Below are 17,566 nucleotides of genomic sequence, written 5' to 3' on the forward strand. Positions count from 1 at the left end.
AGGGACTACTCATGAATCAGGTCATTTTAAGTCCTGCCCAAGTGGGGCTGAACACATTCACCGTTGGAATCTGTGCCCAAGTGGGCTGATGTAATGGAAAAGGATTTGTACTCACAATTTTCACAGCACAGTGAAAAAGGGTATGATAGTCTAGTTTAGATACTCTAAATGTAATCACTCCAAACTATTCTCTGAGCAGGTCACCAGGTTCATAGTGGATAGTATTATCTTTTGCTACTAAAGGGGCAGTCACCATTAATGCACCCATAATCATTTCATTCTCTGCAACAAATATGGACGTGAAGTCATGCTAGGCAGGAAGCTAAAAGCTAACTAGCTAGCTATATAGCTGGTAACACTTAAAATAGCACCAAAGTAACAATGTAATAATAGGATATGTACACTATGTGCTCCGGTTTCCCGCGATCCACCAATCCATGCAGCCTCTCTTTAGGAGTTTGTTTTGTAATCTGCCAGATTAAAATTATGAAACATTGGCTGGTGGGAGATGATGAGAATAATGGTTGTGGCCATATTTGATGTTCAGCATTGGTGTCACAGTGACATTGAGCACCTCTGTTGGTGAAACTTACTTGCGTCATAAGAAGTTGCCGATCACAGTTCACCAAGTCTGAACTTTGCTATGGAGAGAAGAGATGAAAATTCTACGCAGATGGATGTGGATACCTTTTCCCGCACTCCACATGTTTGTATTTAAGTCAGTGGAACAGGAAAATTTAGTGTGACCAACCCTTAAATTGTGGTCTACTGATCATACTAATGCTTCTTATTCTAATAGTGGGGTTTACTTGAGGAGCGCCTGTCTGTTAGAGGTTGATAGAATACTACCAGGATTCATGAACCTTCTCTCCATGGATCTTTGGGGGGTCAGGTGTTCCTAGATGGTCCAAGTCTGAAGAATTCCCATTGGGTTCCTTAAAACCCTTTAGTCTTTACAGAGCATGGGGACTTGCCATTCAGTGTGTTTGATGGCATCAACATGACCTCAATCTTTATTGTAACCGATCCAGTAAATGACCTAAACTGGATTGAGGCAATTGGGCCAACAGATAATGTGTCAGCTTTGGCACAAAACACCATGAACAGTAAAGAAGTTTTGTTTTGTGATGGTAACACTTTGACCTATATTTGATAAGCATAAATGGGAGCAGTGGTTAGAGGAGCATGCGTACACCCATGTCAATGTCTTTAGTAAGCCTTAGCACAGGGTTCCCCAATTAGTTTTCCCCAAGGGCCAAATCATGTGATGCATGCCAGGCCAAGGGCCAAAACGTCCGGATTTTTTCCCCCCATTGCGCCAGCAAAAGTTGTTTTTTGTGCAGATGTTGTTGCTGCGATTATCATTATGGTGTGGCAGGATGAGGAAAAACACAGGAGACGAAGGCGAGTTTGAACTTTATTCCTCAGCTCCAAAACCAAACTAAAACGGGAACAACCCTGCGCCAGAGAGCCCGGGAACGTAAACCACGCCCCCAGCTCACAGCCCTGCTGGGTGAGAGGCATAGCCCCTAGTGTCCGCCACAATGGTTATTATTAGTAGTAGTAGTAGTAGTAGTAGTGGTGGTGGTGGTGGTGGTGGTGGTGGTGGTTAGTATTGGTGCCAGTGGTGGTAGTAGTGGTGGTGGTAGTAATAATTTAGGCCTGGGATTCTTAAAGCCTGTTTTGAGGGTCAGATAAGAAAACAAAGTACTCTTGAACCAAAATAAGTCCAAAACCAACCATTTATTTATGGACAAAAATCAAATGGATATTCCTTCATTAATCAGTGAGAGGAGTGAGAGCTCCGGGATGAGGCAATCCTTCTGATATCAGGCCTGTATTCTGTTGTGGCAAGATTGAGGCACTGGCCAAGATGTGCACTGGAGAGTCTGTTTCTTTCCTGGTTCTTGATCAAGTTCATTAAAGAAAACGATGACTCACATATGTACGTGGAGGGGAAAATTGTGAGTAGGAGTATTACAATAGCTCTCGTGTTTTTGAGTCTCGCTTGGGGAACCACCTTGATCCAAAAGTCCCTCAGCCCAACGTCCTTGTGTTGTGCTTTGAGCAAATCAGACGTTCCCAAGACCTCCATCTGAAGAGTTGTCTCATCTATGGAAGGTACATGCCTTTTGGCCTCTGCCATCCCCCCCAGTTTCCCCTCCCCCCGAACAGGCGCCCTGACCGACCAGAGGAGGCGCTAGTGCAGCGACCAGTACACATACCCACATCCGGCTTCCCACCCGCAGAAATGGCCAATTGTGTCTGTAGAGATGCCCGACCAAGCTGGAGGTAACGCGGGGGTTCGAACCGGCGATTCCCGTGTTGGTAGGCAACGGAATAGACTGCCACACCACCCGGACACTCCCTTATTGTTACACTTTAATATAATATAGTAATATAATATATTCATGAACAGACGCATCCAAGCCTAGATGCTTGAATGCGCACCGATCAATACAGTACGGTGTCTCTTATAGGGCAGTTGTCTGTTCTTCCCCTCCTTATCTCATGTTTTCCAGCTCACATCCCACCAAGGCCATTTCTCCAATCAGTGTGTACAGACTTGCTACACTCAGTGAGTCTCCCCTACATTCCTCTGCTATCAGCCAACAGTTAACAATCGGCCTTTATTTGTGCACCTGGAGAAGACACTTTATAAGACTACCCTTGTTCTGTTACACATGGACTTCAAGCATTTATCTAAGCAATGTAAAATACATGGTGAAAGATTAAAAGTAAGCAAAGATCAAATATCAATTGCTCTCACAATCCCCCCTTTTTACTTTCAATCAATAACAAATTGTCTAGATAAAACATCAAATGAAAACACGACAATAGTTTTACATCCTGGGGAACATCTCACCTCATATACAGAATGACTGTGAGGCCTGTCTGTCAGTTGTAAGCCGACATTAGGTTTACATCAACACACGCCATATAAACTCAGCAGTCAGACAGAAGTCACAATTATCCCACGTCCTCTTGAGCCAAACATCTCACCCCACTCTTGACTAGTAGACTGATCTGAGCAGACACATTGCAAAAACACCCAGTGCTGACATTTGGGAAAAACCTATGTCACTGGTCACTGCACTAGCCTGGTCACTGCACTAGCACCTCCTCTGGTCGGTCGGGGCGCTTGTTCGGGGCGGAGGGGGAACTGGGGGGAGTAGCGTGATCCTTCCACACGCCATGTCCCCCTGGTGAGCTCGTCACTGTCAGGTGAAAAGACGCGGCTGGCGACTCCACATGTATCGGAGGAGGCATGTGGTAGTCTGCAGCCCTCCCTGGCTCGGCAGAGGGGGTGGAGCAGAGATCGGGTTGGCTAGGAAGTGTGGGGTAATTGGCGAGAGAAACAGGGGAAAAAATTAACAGCTGATAAGGTACTTTTAGCTTTACAATGGAGGGATAATAATTCTGATGCAGACTCCTGTCTGAGTAAGGGCACCAAAACATGCAAAGTAACACCGACTGTGGGTTTCTTTCAGGAAACAGCTATAAGCCTGATCACCACAAATCAAATAGACCTTTTCAGGCAGTGCGGGTCGCTTACTGAATTTCATCTTACCTGTCCTATTACAGCGAGTAGTGTGTGCTGCGATTTCATAACCGGGGTCCTGTACAGACAAAGAAACATCAGGCAGGGCGTGCACACACAGAGTAGGCCAAGTGAATGAACAGTTGCGAGTCAAAGACTTGGTAAAAAAAATATAGGCCTAGAGCAATTATAGACAGTAAAATTAAAAAATGCCAGCTGTATTTGCAAACTCCATGGAGCTGAATACACCCCAGCTACAATACGATAGGTGTATTCTGATTCAGTTATAGGCTTCCATTCTATATCGTTACCGTGGTTAGCAGGCACGGCCAGAAACTCTACACGATATCGAAGCGTTGCATTTATCGTTGTCTCACATTTAGATACCTTCCACAGCACTGCATGGTTCAACTCATAAGATCTGTAAAATGTATTGAATTCAGACAAGGCAAATGAGAGTATATCTACCTCGTTAGGTCCTTTAGCAACACCCAATCTCCTGGCTTCAGGTCGTGCAGCTGACCTTCTGTTGGCTGTGGAAGTGCTGCTCTCACCTGTATGTGAATAGAGCTCAGCATTTTGTTTAACTGCATACAATAGTTAAGCATTACACCCTCCATGAGGTCTGAGCTTAGAACTCGCTTTTGTGGGGGAACAGCTATCCCAGTGTTCATGGGTCTGCCTGTGAGGATTTCAAAAGGCGACAGACCTGTTGCAGCCCGTCCTCTTGCTCTCGTGGCCATCGGCACCAACATTAGTGCCGTTATCCATGTCTCATCATAACATTTGAGCATTTTGTTTTGAATCATCCCATTTTCTTCCTCAATTGCTCCACCACTCTGTGGATGATAGACACAACGCTGCCTCAGTTTGGATGTCCGGGTAGTGTAGCGGTCTATTCTTTTGCCTACCAACACAGGGATCGCAGTTCAAATCCCCGTGTTACCTCCGGCTTGGTCGGGCGCTCCTACAGACACCATTGGCCGTGTCTGCGGATGGGAAGCTGGATGTGGGTACGTGTCCTGGTCACTGCACTAGAACCTCGTCTGGTTGGTCGGGGCGCCTGTTCAGGGGGGAGGGGGAACTGGGGGGAATAGGATGATCCTCCCACGCGCTACCTCCCACTGGTGAAACTCCTCACTGTCAAGTGAAAAGAAGCGGCTGGCGACTCCACATGTATCAGAGGAGGCATGTGGTAGTCTGCAGCCCTCCACAGATCGGCAAAGGGGGTGGAGCAGAGATCAGGATGGCTCGGAAGAGTGTGGTAATTGGCCGGGTACAACTGGGGAGAAAAAGGGGGGGGAAATCCCCCCCCCCCAAGAAAAAGCTTCCCTCATTGCTTTAGAGTTGACATACTTAGTCTCCTCTCCCTGGACTTTCAACACAGTCTAATGGGGCAATTGATTAAGCCTTCAAACACCATGACAAATCTTCTCATTGAAAATGGGAGGCTCAAAATGCAGTCACACATAACTGCATTAATATTCCATTTACTCACAATTTGTATGTTTTGGTAAGGAGCAAAATTCATCTGTATGATTCTAAATTATACCCAACAGTGTCTTAATGAGAGCTGGTTCAAAAAAAGTGAACTGCTCCTTTAACAGTGAGTCGTTCAGTTAACTCAGTCAAAAGACCCATATTTTGATAAATCAACAGCTGTTTTGATTTTCATATTTTAAAATGAACTGTGAAATGAATGTAATGATATGTGAAATTCATTGCATTTCATTCCAACTTGCATTCAAAAGGTCTCAGAACCTCCCTGGGTGACGCAGTGTGCAGGTTTTTGTTTTTATGTAATTTACCGTGTTGTTGTTTTGTTTGTGTTCTGTTGTTCTAGGATACGGACATCTCCCCAGCACAGCGGGATGAAGCAGTGCGCTGGCTGATAGAGCTACAAGGTAAACTCCAGATGTACCCAGAGACCCTGGTTCTAGCTGTAAGCATGCTGGACCGGTTCCTAGCTCCCATAAAGGTATATACCAATATTAACACAACTGCTACCAATTTTGCTTTTGTTACTGCTATTATTAATGCCACTACAACAATATTTACTCTAGCTGTTTAACTGCATTGTAGTAAACATAATGTGAAAATGGTTAAATCTAGGAGTAAATGTGTAGCCAAGTCTTTGCTGGATAGCCTTCTGGTTCTCTGTTTGTTTTGAACTATTATGATTATTATGATCTACTCTGGATCACTATTTCATCAGTTTCCACCATTTGTTGTTTGACTGCCGCTCTTTTAATGACGTCATCTTGTTGCGCCCCTTCTGCGCTGGTTTAATGGCACGAGTGGTGAATTAGCAACAACAAACTGTTTACCTTGACCCGCTTATTGTCTAATATTCGACAATGCATGTCGATGAGCATCTGTTGACATTAACATCATGGATGTAGTTGCAAAGCACAAGCCCACAACACCGCTGTAGGCACATTTTGGTTTTAAGCCAAATGAAAAAGGAGAGCTGGGCTCAGCCTTAGAGGAGGGTGAGGAGCTCGGACGTCCGGAGGGAGCTTGGAGTAGAGCCGCTGCTCCTTCACGTCCAAAGGAGCCAGTTGAGGTGGTTCGGGCATTTGATTAGGAGGCCTCCTGGGGCCTTCCTTTGGAGGTTTACCGGGCACGGCAAACTGGGAGGAGACCCCAGGGTAGACCCAGAACTCACTGGAGGGACTACATGTCCAATCTGGCCTGGGAACGAACGCCTTGGGATCCCCCAGGAGGAGCTGGAGGGTGTTGCTGGGGAAAGGACGTCTGGAGTGCCCTACTTAGCTGGCTGCCACTGCGACCCGACCCCAGCGAAGCGGCTGAAGATGAATGAATGAAAAAGGAGAGCCCAACCACTTGGAGGAGGCGATTTGTCAGATTTTCAGCAAAAAAGGTGGCAGTCAAAAGCGCTAATACCACAAATTTAAAGAAAACATCTACGGATCCACCACCCCACCCAATTCGCCAAACTTGGAAAGACAGTCACCACCGCAGTTCCATCCTGGCAATTGGCTGTTCCCGAAGCTTGCGGACGTGTGTCTAAATATAAACGTGACAGTATCGGATGGTGCACGTTAACAGACAGTGTAACGCGGTATATAACCCGAGAAATGCAGCCGTTCAATACGGTTGAAAAACCAGCATTTAAAGAAATGCTGCAAAAGTTTGACAAGCAGTACGAATTACCAGGAAAAACATACATCCCCAAAACTGCAACCCCCAATTTATACAACCAAATGAAGGATCAGCCACGACAAGACATGTGGTCAAGTTCAAATATGACCCCATACCTGGCCAAGTTAGCAAGAAGGTACATGTGTTTTTAGAGCTGTTTGGTCCGAATGAGGTTGCTGCATCTACATGCACCACCATCTTCTTTGCCAGTAGTTGTGCAACAAGTACTGCCTCTGAGAGAAGGTTCAGTACGGCTGGCAACATTGTGACCCCAGTGAGATGTTGCCGTAAGCCAGATAAGGTCAACATGTTGGTGTTCCTTGCCTGGGATCTACCTGACCAGCATGGCCGGCTGTGGTTGTAGTTGACAAGGATATGGCCTGTTTTGGCCATAGTACATTGTTTATTGTGATTATTGGTTCCTTCCACTTTCAGTAATTTCTTTGTATATTTCAGTAATAGGCTTTGTATATTTAAGTTGTTATTTATGTCATACCTGTCCTGTGCAGTTGTTGTTTACAAAATCTAAAAGGCAAAGGCAAGCAGAAGTTGAATTTTTATTTATATGTTCTAATGTTCAGTGCCAGTGAATGGCTCTTCTTCTTCATATATGCATATTATTAAACTATGATTAGGCATATTACTACAATAGTGGCATAAAATGATCAGAAAAAGAAAAATCGTTAATCACAATTATTTGTATGACAATTAATCGTCAACTAAAATTTCATGACCGTGACAGCCCTACAAACAGTCACAGCATACACATAATAGAAAATAAAAATGCAACATATAACTCCCACCCCATAAAACATTACCTGCGTCTGTGGATATAAGACCCTAGTGCAAAACGAGAATAGATATTGGGTGCTTTAAAATACAGTAAAATTCAAAACGCAGTAGTAGTCAGTGCCTTGCTTTCGTAAAGTGCTGATGCAGAATTGGGGAGCCATTTAGTAATTGGATGGTTCTGCAGTAAGTGCTTTTGAGGAAATGGGATGTCTTAGTGTTGATGGCTCTGAGTCTCTTTCCCGAGCGGAGGGTTATTAAGAGGGGCTGGCAGGGTGCATGGTGTCCTGTAATATTATTAGACCTTTGCGCTGAATGTGGGTCTCATAGATGTCAGAGGTAGGGGTGGGTTTGCAGCTGATGATCTTTTGAGGCAGAGCAAACGATTCTGTCCAGCTGCTTCTTTTCTTCCATCCATCCATCCATCCATTATCCAAGCCGCTTATCCTGCTGTCCCTGTTAAAAGTTGTTTTAGGGAGTTGTCCCTTACCCCGATGCAAGGGTCTAAGGACAGACAGGATGTTGTGCTGCTGTAAAGCCCCTTGAGGCAAATTTGCAATTTGTGATATTGGACTATACAAATAAAATTGACTTGACTTGACTTCCTCTGCTGAGCTGTGGAGTTGCCATACCACGCAGATATAGAAAAGGCGAGAACACTGGGGGTCGGTAATGAGCACTGCATGGAGTAGACATATTTTGAGAATGAAGCGCTCGAGATGGAATGTACGATTTAAGGAGATCAGACAGGTAAGGTGGGGCAAGCCCATTTAGGATTTTATAAGTCAGCAGAAGCACCTTGAAGTCTGATCTAACATGGATTGGAAGCCATTGAAGGCAGGCAGGAAATGGTGTAATATGGTCAAATTTTCTAGTTTTCATTCATTCATCTTCAGCCGTTTCTCCGAGGTCGGGTCGCAGTGGCAGCAAGCTAAGCAGGACACTCCAGACGTCCCTCTCCTCAGCAACACCCTCCAGCTCCTCCTGGGGGATTCCAAGGTGTTCCCAGGCCAGATTGGACATGTAGTCCCTCCAGCGAGTTCTGGGTCTACCCCGGGGTCTCCTCCCAGTTGACCATGCCCAGTAAACCTCCAAAGGAAGATGCCCAAGAGGCATCCTAATCAGATACCTGAACCACCTCAGCTGGCTCCTTTCGTTGCGATGGAGCAGCAGCTCTACTCCAAGCTCCCTCCGGATGTCCGAGCTCCTCATCCTATCTCTAAGGCTGAGCCCAGACACCCTACGGAGGAAACTCATTTCAGCCACTTGTATTCGCGATATCACCCTTTTGGTCACTACTCAAAGCTCATGACCAGAGGTGAGGGTTGGAACAAAGATTGACTGGTAAATTGAGAGCTTTGCCTTCCGGCTCAGCTCCCTTTTCACCACAACAGTCCGGTACAACGTCCGCGTTACTGCTGATGCTGCACCAATCCGCCTGTCAATCTCCCGCCCCATCCTACCCTCACTCGTGAACAAGACCCCGATATACCTGAACTCCTTCACTTGAGGCAACAACTCATCCCCAACCCGGGGGAGCAATCCACCATTCCGGTAGAGAACCATGGCCTCAGACTTGGAGGTGCTGACTCTTTCTGGTTTTAGTTAGAAAAAAATCATTGGTGCCAACCTGCCCTACATTCAGGACTTATACACCTCCAGACTCAGGAAACAGGCAGGCAACTTCCCTGCAGACCCATCACATCCTGGTCACAACCTGTTCCAACTCCTCCCCTCTGGTAGGCGCTACAGAGCACTGTACCCCAAAACAACCAGATATAAAAACAGTTTCTTTCCACGGGCTGTCATTCAAATGAACGCTTAACACTGTCAGATAAATCCAACCATGTTGTATACTGTACTGTACATTGTGCATATACTGGTACGCTCTGTCATGTCCATCTACCTCAGACCTGTATGTAAGTAACCTGCTAACATCTATTTCAGCATCTCTGATATATTCTCTGCACCACTGCACTTTATCACCTCTTATTTCACCTGTTTAAAGTCAATCCTTATGTACTATATATGTGAAGATTATTGTGTTGTAGTGTTGTTATTCTGTGTTAAGGACACTGAGAGAGCCACAAAACCGGAGTCATTCCATGTTATGTTCAAACCTACATGACCAATAAACATGAGGAACATGATGACATGAGTTGGGGTTCTAGCTGCAGCATCTTGAACCATCTGGAGACTGTAGTGTAAAGACGCCAGCAGGCTGTACATGGCTTCAGGTTTATTTCTACCAAGTGAGCTAATGCGTTATCATTTGATCGGTAGATAAAGTGACTGTCCGACTGGTTTTCCTCTCTCCTTAGGCCCGCCCCAAATATCTGCGCTGTATCGCCATAGCCTGCTTCTTCCTGGCTGCCAAGACCTGTGAGGAGGATGAGGTGAACACACACACACACACACACACACACACACACACACACACACACACACACACATTTCTGTCTGTATTGTGCCCCTTTACTGACTCTGTTGTGTGTCTTTGTGTGTTCTTCTGTGTATGTGTGTGTGTGTTGTTGCGCATGTGTGTCTGCTTGCCTACCTGTGAGGGATCTTGTGTGTTTGCATGTGCCCTCTCTTGCTCCCTCTCCCCCCTCTCCCCCCCTCTCTCTTGCTTTCTTCCTTTCTCTTCCTGTCTCTCTCCCCCTCTCCCTGTCTCTCTCCCTCCCCTCCCCCTCTCTTCCCCCCTTTCTCTCCCCCCTCCCCCCCGTCTTGCTGTCTCTCCTCCCTTCCTCTCCTCTCCTAGTGTGTACCCTCTCTGAGGGAGTTGGCTGGTACCAGTGGCTGTGGTTGTTCCCCATCAGAGATTCTGAGGATGGAGAGAATCATCCTGGATAAACTGGACTGGGATCTGCACACTGCAACACCCCTGGACTTCCTCCATATAGTACGTGTGCTTTTTACCACATACACACTACACTACTACACTGGATTAGCAAGGAGGAAGTGTGGGCAGCTATGAAGAGAATGAAGAGTGGAAAGGCAGTTGGTCCTGATAACATACCTGTGGAGGCATGGAGATGTTTAGGAGAGATGGCAGTGGAGTTTTTCACTAGATTGTTTAACATAATCTTGGAAAGTGAGAGGATGCCTGAGGAGTGGAGAAGAAGCATACTGGTACCGATTTTCAAGAATAAGGGTGATGTGCAGAACTGTAGCAACTACAGAGGTATAAAGTTGATCAACCACAGCATGAAGATATGGGAAAGAGAAATAGAAGCTAGGTTAAGAGGAGGAGAGGTGATGATTAGTGAGCAGCAGTATGGTTTCATGTCACGAAAGAGCTCCACAGTTGTGATGTTTGCTTTGAGAATGTTGATGGAGAAGGAGAAGTATAGAGATGGTCAGAAGGAGGCACATTGTGTCTTTGTAGAATTAGAGAATGCATACGACAGGGTGCCGAGAGAGGAGGTGTGGTATTGTATGAGGAAGTCGGGAGTTGCAGAGAAGTATGTAGGAGTGGTGCAGGATATGCATGAGGGCAGTGTGACAGTGATGAGGTGTGCGGTTGGAATGACAGATGGGTTCAAGATGGAGGTGGGATTACATCAAGGATCGGCTCTGAGCCCTTTCTTGTTTGCAATGGTGATGGACAGGTTGACGGACAAGATCAGGCACGAGTCTCCATGGACTATGATGTTCACGGATGACATTGTGATCTGTAGCGAGAGTAGGGTGCAGATTGAGGAGAGCCTGGAGAGGTGGAGATATGCACTGGAGAGAAGAGGAACGAAAGTCAGTAGGTGCAAGACGGAATGCCTATGCATGAATGAGAGGGAGGACAGTTGAATGGTCAGGATGCAAGGAGTGGAGGTAACGAAGGCATATGAGTTTAAATACTTGGGGTCAACTGTCCAAAGTAACAGGGAGTGCAGGAGAGAGGTGAAGAAGAGAGTGCAGGCAGGGTGGAGTGGGTGGAGAAGAGTGTCAGGAGTGATTTGTGACAGAAGGGTACCAGCAAGAGTTAAAGGGAAGGTTTCCAATATGGTTGTGAGACCAGCTATGTTATATGGTTTGGAGACAGTGGCACTGACAAAAAGACAGGAGGTGGAGCTGGAGGTGGCAGATTTGAAGATGATAAGATTTTCACTGGGAGTGACGAAGAAGGACAGGATTAGGAAAGATTGAATTAGAGGGATCGCTCAAGTTGGACCATTTGGAGACAAAGTAAGAGAGACAAGATTGAGATGGCTTGGACATGTGTGGAGGAGAGATGCTGGGTATATTGGGGGAAGGACGCTGAATATGGAGCTGCCAGGGAAGAGGAAAAGAGGAGGTTTATGGATGTGGTGAGGGAGGACATGCAGGTGGCTGGTGTGACGGAGGAAGATGCAGAGGACAGGAAGAAATGGAAACGGATGATCCGCTGTGGCGACCCCTAACAGGAGCAGCCGAAAGTAATAGTACTAGTAGTAGTAGTAGTAGACACTACACTACACTGCAACACACCTGGACTTCCTCCATATAGTGTGTCTGCTTTTTACCACATACACACTACTATACTACCAAGGGTAGTAAACTTTTATTGTACATTTTCTGATCTGAGAACATGTTGCTATGGGTCTAGGATGGTGGAACTGACTGTCCTCGTGATAAGTATGACCAAAAAACAAGACACATCACACAGCTGCTTTGAGAGAGAAACTCTGTCCTTTTTTCTTTTTTTTTTACATGCAAGGGAAAACACACACATAAACATCAGCCCTCTCTAAATTACCTACGTCATATGGGGACTTCAAAGATTTTGAGACCCATATAATGGAAGCACCACACATGAAGTCCAGAGCGTTAAACCAATCAAATGCAGGGCATCTGGGTAGTGTGGCAGTCTGTTCCGTTGTCTACCAACATGGGGATGGCCGGTTCGAATCCCCTTGTTACCTCCAGCTTGGTCAGGCATCCCTACAGACACAATTGGCCGTGTCTGCGGGTGGGAAGCCGGATGTGGGTATGTGTCCTGGTCGCTGCACTAGCGCCTCTTGTCGGTCGGGGCGCCTGTTCGGGGGAGAGGGGGAACTGGGGGGAATAGCGTGATCCTTCCACGTGCTATGTCCCCCTGGTGAAACTCCTCACTGTCAGGTGAGAAGAAGCGGCTGGCGACTCCACATGTATCGGAGGAGGCATGTGGTAGTCTGCAGCCGGGTCGGCAGAGGGGGTGGAGCAGCGACCGGGACGGCTCAGAAGAGTAGGGTAATAGGCTGGGTACAACTGGGGAGGAAAGGGGGAGGTCCAGAAAAAAAATTGAAGCAAGTAGAAAGGCGACGCGTTGGCGTCAGCCAACTAAACTTTCTGGATAGACTTTTGAGAAGCCGGGATGAGATGTTCCACTACAACATTGTTACCTTCAGTCTGACCCACACCTCCATCACTGTCCTTTATATCTACCTTCAGTCTGACCCACACCTCCATAACTGTCTTTTATAGCTACACCGCTTTAAAGACTATACATTTTTTTATATATATTTTTTCATTTGCAATATCTCTGGTATCATTGCAATATCCAAGTGCAGCAAATGTTGTATATTTCTATTTTACATGTTTTTCTTTCTCTTGATTGTATTTTTACTTCTGCCATACTATGACCTACACCCAGTAGGCAGTTCTGTATATGGAAGTGATGCTGTGACCCTTGTTTACTAACACCAGAGTTTGTACTATAATAATATTTTGTTCAACTTAGTTCTACAAATTGCCTTTCCATATTTTTATAGGTCTATTATCTATGTTAAGCACAAAGTCCTGCACGCCTCTCTCCCCGACTCCTCTTTCCTGCTCTGCTCTTCCCCTCTCCTCACTCTTCCTCTGCTCTCTTTTACCCCTGCTCTCCTGTAGTTCCATGCCATGGTGTTTTCGCGTCGGTCAGGATTTGTTCAGTCCGTTTTGGGAGTGAACCATTCCCAGCACCTGGCCCTGCTCACCAAGCGACTGTACTATTGCCTGGCAGACCACACACTCTTACAGGTACACACACACACACACTCAAGCCTCCTCTTTCTGACCAAAAAAGAGCAGTGTAAGCAAAGCTGCAGATACCACTTAGGGAAAAAACTTGTACTCGTAGGTGAAGCCTCAACACTGTAAACCACATGCACTGACCAAAACCACAATTGCAGGGCGTCCGGGTAGCGTGGCAGTTTATTATGTTGCCTACCAACACGGGGATCGCCGGTTGGAATCCTTGTGTTACGTCCGGCTTGCTCGGGCATCCCTACAGACACAATTGGCCATGTCTGTGGGTGGGAAGCCAAATGTGGGTATGTGTCCTGGTCACTGCACTAGCGCCTCCTCTGGTTGGTCGGGACGCCTGGTCGGGGGGGAGCGGGAACTTGGGGGAATAGCATGATCCTCCCGCACGCTACGCCCCCCTGGTGAAACTCCTCACTGTCAGGTGAAAAGAAGCAGCTGGCGACTCCACATGTATCGGAGGAGGCATGTGGTAGTCTGCAGCCCTCCCCGGGTCGGCAGAGGGGGTGGAGCAGCGACCGGGGACAGCTCAGAAGAGTGGGGTAATTGGCCAAGTACAGGTGGGGAGAAAAAAAGGGACAAAAAGCCACACAAAAAAAGAAGGGAAGAGAACAGAAGGTGGACTAGTAATGCACAACCTAGCATATTGCACGCAATGTTTCTGTAAGTTACTTATCACTCACTCTGAACGCTGCTTTGTCATTTTTTGACCCGCCTGCCCGAACCTGGGATCTTTTCTATTAAGCTTACCCCAAACCTCCCCAACCCACAGGTCAACCTGCGGGACCTGCAGGTTGCGGGTCAACCCGCACATCACTACTGCACAGTATAAATGTGCACACATGACTATGTATTGGCATGTACACATGTTCCTTCAGTACATACATACACATACATTTATACAACGTCTCTTTTCAGCGACAGTAAGGGGAAAAGACGAGCAACTAACATAACTGCACAGCATAGGGCCTTCTAAAGCTCAGAAACTAACATAACTGCACAGTGTAGGGCCTTCTAAAGCTTAGAAACTACCATAACTTAACAGCGTAGGGCCTTCTAAAGTTTAGAAACTACCATAACTTAACAGCGTAGGGCCTTCTAAAGCTTAGAAACTACCATAACTGCAAGGCGTAGGGCCTTCTAAAGCTTAGAAACTACCATAACTGCAAGGCGTAGGCCCTTCTAAAGCTTAGAAAGGACAAGCTACTCCTGCCACATTAATAAGGGACAGGCTACTCCTACCACATTAATAAAACATGAGATATGTCACTCAACCACGGAAAAATAGACTTGGCTAGTTTGCCAGTTACTGGGAGAAGTCTTTGGTATTGAAAATGTATATTCTGTTGATCACTGAGGCATTCTGTAAACATGGATTCAGCCACGTCTGCATAATATAACGGCGGAGTTTCTATTGCTTACCCTTGGAGGCTATAGTCTACAAATACCAAAAATAGCGGTGGCTGCCGTGGCATCTCTGCAGCAGCTGGAAGTGCCACAGTAATGCCATAAAAAACACCCATACAGCAACTGGACACCTCGTCCTCTTGTTCTGTTACTATTCTGGTTGCTTTTGGGCTTTTAAGAAGTGAAAAGATCCAATATTCTTTTCTGCACCATTGATTAGCTCCCGCTTCCACCACATCTCTGCCCAAGTTTGAGAAGTGGCAAAGTTTAGCAGACCCCGATGTGACATGATGATGTTGTCGCATCAGATCGGAGGGATTAATTAAATTTGCACATTTTAAACAGGCACTGTATCATATGCTGTTCAAATTTTTTAAAACAAGTAACCAGATAGTCCATTAGTTATGGTATAATAAAATATAATATATATTATAGCATATAAAAATGAAATATAATAAAATAAATAAATATAGGATAATAATGACAATTTTATATACATATTATATATAATGTATATAAATATATGTATTTTATATATCAATATATAATACTATAATAAAATAAAATGTAATATAATTAAAAAAAGTTATGGTAAAATAGCCAACTATTTACCCATGTGTGTTCCACCCCTTGTCAATAGGGTGTGCTGCAGCACTCTCAGCATCCCTCTTCCTGCCCCCATGTTTATGTCATATCATTTTTACTGGGAAAATCTTGTCGGACAGTAGCCATCAAAATGAACAACTACAAACTTATTAATGATTTGGATGTTGGTGCATTAGCTGTTGACACAAACACGTGATTAATATTTGTTGGCATGTATATGTTTGTAGCCTTATAAAGATTGTATTCATGTTCTTGTGTGTCTATGAGGATCTTGCCAAAACTGATTCTTAATAAGTGCAAACTGATATGGCTGTCAGTAAACCTAAACCTGATTATCATGAGTAGACATAATGACGGTAGAGACTGTGGAATCAGAGATAGTCTGAGTTTTGTGGTGATTTCCACTCCCATTTTGTTCCAATAGGTTAGAGGATCCATCCTGGCTTTAGCCCTCATCACCCTGGAACTGGAGACCTGCTGCACTGACTGGCTGGTTGTCACTATAGACCTGCTAAGGAAGGCAGAGGTACTCATCTGTCTGCTGGTTTCTGTCTTTCTTTTCTGTCTTCATGCGTTTTTCTTTCTTTCTCCTTCTGTCTTGCTTTTTCTTACCAAAACTCTTTGTTTTCTCCCCAGATCGACAGCTCTGAGTTGATCCGGTGCAGAGAGCTAGTGGCCCGTAGCCTGTCCACACAGAGGGCTTCCCTACCTCCCAACACTGTCTACATCTACCAACCCCACCACGGCCAAACCATCTCTGAGCCCCCGGCCCGGGAACTCACACCATCCTGCTCCACACAGGGTACCAGAGGACTGGTTTTAGATTCACCAATCCAGCCATTCTTACCTACTATACACAGGATATCGAACTGAGATAACTTTTTATTTAACTACCAGCAAACAATATCATGTAGCTAGCAAGGCAGTGACACTGACTTTTTTTTACAGTCATGCTGTGTGTAAGACAAACAAATTCAATTTGAATGTTAGTGGATACACAACTGGATGCTAGTTTGCTGTGTTCACTACAACAGTGGTGTTGATGGTGTTGAGTTAATAACCTAGTGTTGACGGTGTTAATACCCCCAGTGCTGCTCTAGTACCATGTGCTTCCAGGAAAACCAGCTAATACAACAAGCATAATCATATTTGTTTTACCTTAACAGGGACCATCACCTCCACCTCTGAGGGTCCCAGGGACCAGGCCCTCTGTGCCACTGCCTCTGCCCCGCCTCAAACACCTGCCGCTGGGGAAGGGAGCCAGCAACCCTGGTTCCTGACCTCCAGCCCTAGTCCAGCTCTACTGTCTCCACCCAAACACCACCTTCACCACCCAAATCACTTGCAGAGAGTCACACTGAGGTGTAAGGCCTCAGCCAAGCGCAAGGTATTTATTTAAAAAGGAAATATTCCTAAAGGTACAATCCTTTTTTTTTTCTTTTTTTTTTTTAAACTTTTTGGCACTTATGGTCATACTGGTGATTAAAGTGTTGTTTGAGCACTCTAAATCAAAATCCATTCAAAATGAGCCACAATAACGATAGTAAAAAGCCCCCTCAGTTTGGACCCCTAAAAACTGAGCAATCACAATAGGGTTGTTGCACCGCGTTGCCCCCAGCTCTTGCCTTGGACTCCAAATAATAATAAAACTCTGAGTGATTATAATAGGGTTCCCAGCACCACTGGTACTGGGAGCCACATTGCTTTGCAGTCCCCTTGGCTTGGACCCCTAAAAATCAGAACAAACACAATAGGGTTTCAGCATTTGCGTGTTGGACCCCGAAATATAATACCTTTTATTTCATCAGCACCTCTCAGGCTGCTCATGGTTATGGTACAATTACATAAAACAAACTTAGACATAAATCTATGAAATAATGTGAAATATTATTTACAAATGTAAATATAAAATTGATTATATATATTTATATATAATTTATATATATATAATATATATATAATTATTTTATTTATATTATTTATTATATATTATATATTGTGGAAGTGCAGGAATGAGGAGAAAGAGAGATCGAGTCGAGTCAATTCTGTTTACTCGCCACACAAAACAAAACCGATACA

At 45.3% G+C, this 17,566-nt stretch overlaps 1 protein-coding gene across 1 annotated transcript in view; it reads left to right on the forward strand.

The window, feature by feature from the left end:
• The window catches only part of ccni (cyclin I), a 32,405-nt gene that overhangs the window by 12,055 nt on the left and 2,784 nt on the right, over positions 1-17,566 (forward strand). Inside the window, exons 3-9 of the mRNA XM_056290495.1 lie at positions 5,385-5,519; positions 9,817-9,891; positions 10,257-10,397; positions 13,343-13,471; positions 15,912-16,013; positions 16,124-16,289; positions 16,654-16,874. Of these exons, the coding sequence (XP_056146470.1) occupies positions 5,385-5,519; positions 9,817-9,891; positions 10,257-10,397; positions 13,343-13,471; positions 15,912-16,013; positions 16,124-16,289; positions 16,654-16,874 (969 nt within the window). The remainder of the gene's footprint in view (positions 1-5,384; positions 5,520-9,816; positions 9,892-10,256; positions 10,398-13,342; positions 13,472-15,911; positions 16,014-16,123; positions 16,290-16,653; positions 16,875-17,566) is intronic.

The sequence above is a fragment of the Lampris incognitus genome, chromosome 12, assembly GCF_029633865.1.
Source record: "Lampris incognitus isolate fLamInc1 chromosome 12, fLamInc1.hap2, whole genome shotgun sequence".
In the NCBI taxonomy this organism is placed as follows: domain Eukaryota; kingdom Metazoa; phylum Chordata; class Actinopteri; order Lampriformes; family Lampridae; genus Lampris; species Lampris incognitus.